Source organism: Arachis hypogaea, chromosome 4, assembly GCF_003086295.3.
Source record: "Arachis hypogaea cultivar Tifrunner chromosome 4, arahy.Tifrunner.gnm2.J5K5, whole genome shotgun sequence".
Lineage (NCBI taxonomy): Eukaryota > Viridiplantae > Streptophyta > Magnoliopsida > Fabales > Fabaceae > Arachis > Arachis hypogaea.
Window position 1 is genome coordinate 57,297,137 of NC_092039.1, and position 3,405 is coordinate 57,300,541.

The 3,405-nt window shown below is 45.6% G+C and overlaps 1 protein-coding gene across 1 annotated transcript; it reads right to left on the bottom strand.

Annotated features, from left to right (window-relative positions):
- Nucleotides 1-273: 273 nt before the first annotated feature.
- Nucleotides 274-2,998, bottom strand: LOC112794877 (uncharacterized). Its single transcript, XM_025836850.1, has 2 exons — nucleotides 2,377-2,998; nucleotides 274-428 (listed from the first exon to the last, which is right to left on the bottom strand). Exons 1-2 carry the CDS (start codon nucleotides 2,996-2,998, stop codon nucleotides 274-276), a joined length of 777 nt encoding a protein of 258 aa, XP_025692635.1.
- Nucleotides 2,999-3,405: the final 407 nt, after the last annotated feature.

The following is a 3,405-nucleotide window of genomic DNA, read 5'->3' on the forward strand; positions in this document are numbered from 1 at the left end:
GGTATTGCTTTCTGTGCACAAAAATTGATGTGAGAAAGGGTGAGTGGTAGTTGGAGTAAAACTCCACCACCCAGGATAGATTGGCCTCCTTTGGTTGTCTCAATAGAAACCCCATTGTCTCCGCTCAATGCGGGGCATCACCATCGAAGCGATGTGAGCTGGAAGGACCAGAAGGGGCTCCAGGTGATAGTTTCGCTCAGTCATTATGGGGTAGAAAAGTTCGCAGTAGCGGTTAGAAAACTTTCTCGAGTCCTTTGGAGGATTGTCCTTCTCTTATTCATCAATCTTGGCGGTGCTCCTTGCCTTTTTGAGGAGGGGCTTGGCCTTAGGTTCTTGATGCGCTTTGTTAGTGGTTGGTTTCTTCAGGGCCTTTCGCTTGTCCTCCTTGATGACCATCCTGTGAAAGTGAGAAGGGAAAAGCATCAAACCTAAAGAAACACAAATAAATGTGAGGTATGCAAGTGAGTGACTATGCCATAAGGGAGTAAGCATCTTCACTACATGACAGTTGCAACATGTAATCAAGATAATATTTGTAAACAAAGTAAGTCACTAGCATGTGATATAATGGAGGTATAAACATGCAAGTAGGGGGCATGAGAAGTGTACACCCAAATATCAATAATGAAAAGCAAGGCATAGTGAGGTGAGTAGGTAAAATATGGGATATGAAGAGTGGTATGCCTGATGCACCTAAGAATATTCAAGTTATTTGAGAAAAAGCACTTAGTTAGAAAGCCATGAGTTAAGTGAGCTCAAAGTGTCATGTGTGCTTTTCATCAAGCACTTGGCGTGCATCCTTTTTGCAATGAGTAAGTCAAGGGGATGGGGCAATGTAGCATCCCACAAAGCAACAATAGTCATCATAGTGCACCATGATTGCAATGAAATCATGCAAAATAATTCAATCCACCAATGCAAAAGAAGTCATGACCACAACACCCATAAAGAAGTAGAAAGGTAAAAGCAAAGACAACCAAGTATTGAAGAACTAAAAGGAAAAGAAGCTACCTAAAAGAAAACAAAATTAACTAACTAAAGAAGGGAAAAGAGAGAAGTAGAACAAGATAGGGAAGTAGGTAAGAGTACCTTGGGAGAGAAGGAAAGGTAATGGAGGTGTAAGTGAGAGAGAGGAGTGGATGAGAAATAGAGGAGGGGAAAATATGGGGGCCGCCGGAGGTAGGTGGTCACCTGAGGTGGTGCTGAGAAGTGGGTGGAGTGGTGTAGAGGGAGGATTGGAAGAAAGGCGTGGAGAATGGTAGAAATGGTGGAAAGAAGCAACAATGACGTGCGCACACTTTGCGCGGTCACACAGGGGGAAGGAAGCAACAACGACGCGCGCGCGCCAGGTATGCACACGCGTGCGTGTGGTTGTGCCAGTAGCACAAAGCTAGCCCAGAAGTTGCACAACTCTTTGGACTTTGTACCAAAGGTTGGCTGCAGGGGTGATGGCGCACGCGCGCACAAGGTGCGAACGCGTGGAAGCTGTGTTGATCAGATTGGCGTGCGCACGGCAGGGGCGCGCACGGCAGTGGTGTTACGCCTCTGGCACAAGGCAGGCCTAGAATTGGCGTAACTCTGGAAAATGTACCAAAGGTGCAGTAGGGTCATCGACGCGGGTGCGGCATGGACGCTCGTGCGTTGATTCACTAGGTGGTAAATGGGTGCGTGCGCGCCAATTGCATGCACGCGCAACGAGGGTTGGGCACGGGCTTACTACAGGCTCAAAGGTGGCAGAACTCCCTGGTCCCTAGCCTGGAACTTGTGGCAGCAAATTGGCGCGGACGCGCCATGTGCGTTGTTGCGCGCATTTTGGTTTGAGCAATTGGACGTGCTGGCGCATGGTGCGCGTTAGCGCGAATGAAGTTGTGCTGGGGGCCTAATGTTGGTGCGAGGGTGGCCCAACTTTCTAGAAAGTGTATAGGCTTGCAATCGTGCTAGGGACGCGTGCGAGCACAACGTGCACTCGCGTCTCTACCCCCCTGTTTTTTTTTCATGAAAATGAAGAATGCACATCCTATCATAAATTCATCAGGTAGCTGGACAATGGCCACAAGGACACCTAAAACTTCATGCAAGACCTAGAAATGGGGTGTTTTCTACCATTCAAGTGGTCCATAGTGCAAACTTCTGTGACAATACACTCAAGTCTAGCTAAACAAGGCAATGACTAAGCAATCACCAATCAAAGAAGAGTTCAATGGTTATATACAAAGAGGGCAAAAAAGATAGATCTCACCATGGTGGGGTGTCTCCCACCTAGCACTTTTGTTTAATGTCCTTAAGTTGGACATCCACTAGCTTAATGCTCTTAGTCAAGAGGTACATCTTCCAAAAGAAATACCTAAATCTCCTTGGTGCTCTTTCTTTGCTCACCATGATATAATTTAAGACGGTACCCATTTACCGTGAAAATGTCCGGACTTGAGGGATGGCGCAAATGGTAGACTCCATAAGGTTCCACTTTCTCTACTTGATAGGGTCCTTCCCATCTCGATCTTAGCTTTCTGGGCAACAATCTCAACCTTGAATTGTAAAGGAGAACTAGTTCACCGGGTCTAAATTCCCTTCTCCTAATGTTCTTATCATGGATGGCTTTTATCTTTTCTTTGTAGAGCCTAGAGTTGTCATAGGTCTCTAATCTCAAACATTCTAATTCTGCCAATTGTAGCTTTCTCTCAATTCTGGCCCCACCCAAATTTAGATTGCACTCCTTGACGGCCCAATATGCTTTATGTTCATTTTCCACCGGTAAGTGGTAGTCTTTACCATACACCAACCAGAAGGGGCTCATGTCAATTGGCGTTTTGTATGCCGTTCGATATTCCCACAGTGCGTCGGTAAGCTTGGCACTCCAATCTTTCCTACTAGGCTTCACAATCCTTTCCAATACATGCTTAATTTCCCGATTGGAAACCTCAGCTTGGCCGTTCGTTTGGGGATGATAGGCCATAGCAACTTTATGTATGATGCCGTACTTCCTCATGAGTCCTTCCATTCTTTTGTTGCAAAAGTGTGAACCTTGGTCACTTATTATTGCTCTCGGTGACCCAAAGCGACAAATTATATTATTCCTCACAAAAGAGAGAACAACATTAGTATCGTCCGTTTGGGAGGGTATCGCTTCCACCTATTTGGACACATAATCGACGGCTAGTAGAATGTAAAGAAAACCATTAGAATTTGGGAATGGCCCCATGAAGTTGATACCCCATACATCAAAGATTTCACAAAAAAGCATGTTTTGTTGGGGGATTTCATCCTTCTTAGAGATATTACCAAATCTAAGGCATTGAGAACAAGATTTGCAATAAAGAGAAGAGTCTTTAAGAAGAGTTGGCCACCAAAATCCACAATCAGGGACCTTTCTTGCCGTCCTTTGAGGTCCATAATGTCCACCTCCCT

Coding starts and splice junctions, on each gene's coding strand:
- LOC112794877 (XM_025836850.1), bottom strand. CDS start 2,998: ATGGAAGGACTCATGAGGAAGTACGGCATCATACATAAAGTTGCTATG. Junction 429..2,376: donor CCGTCTTAAATTATATCATG/GTGAGCAAAGAA, acceptor GTGTTTCTTTAG/GTTTGATGCTTTTCCCTTCT.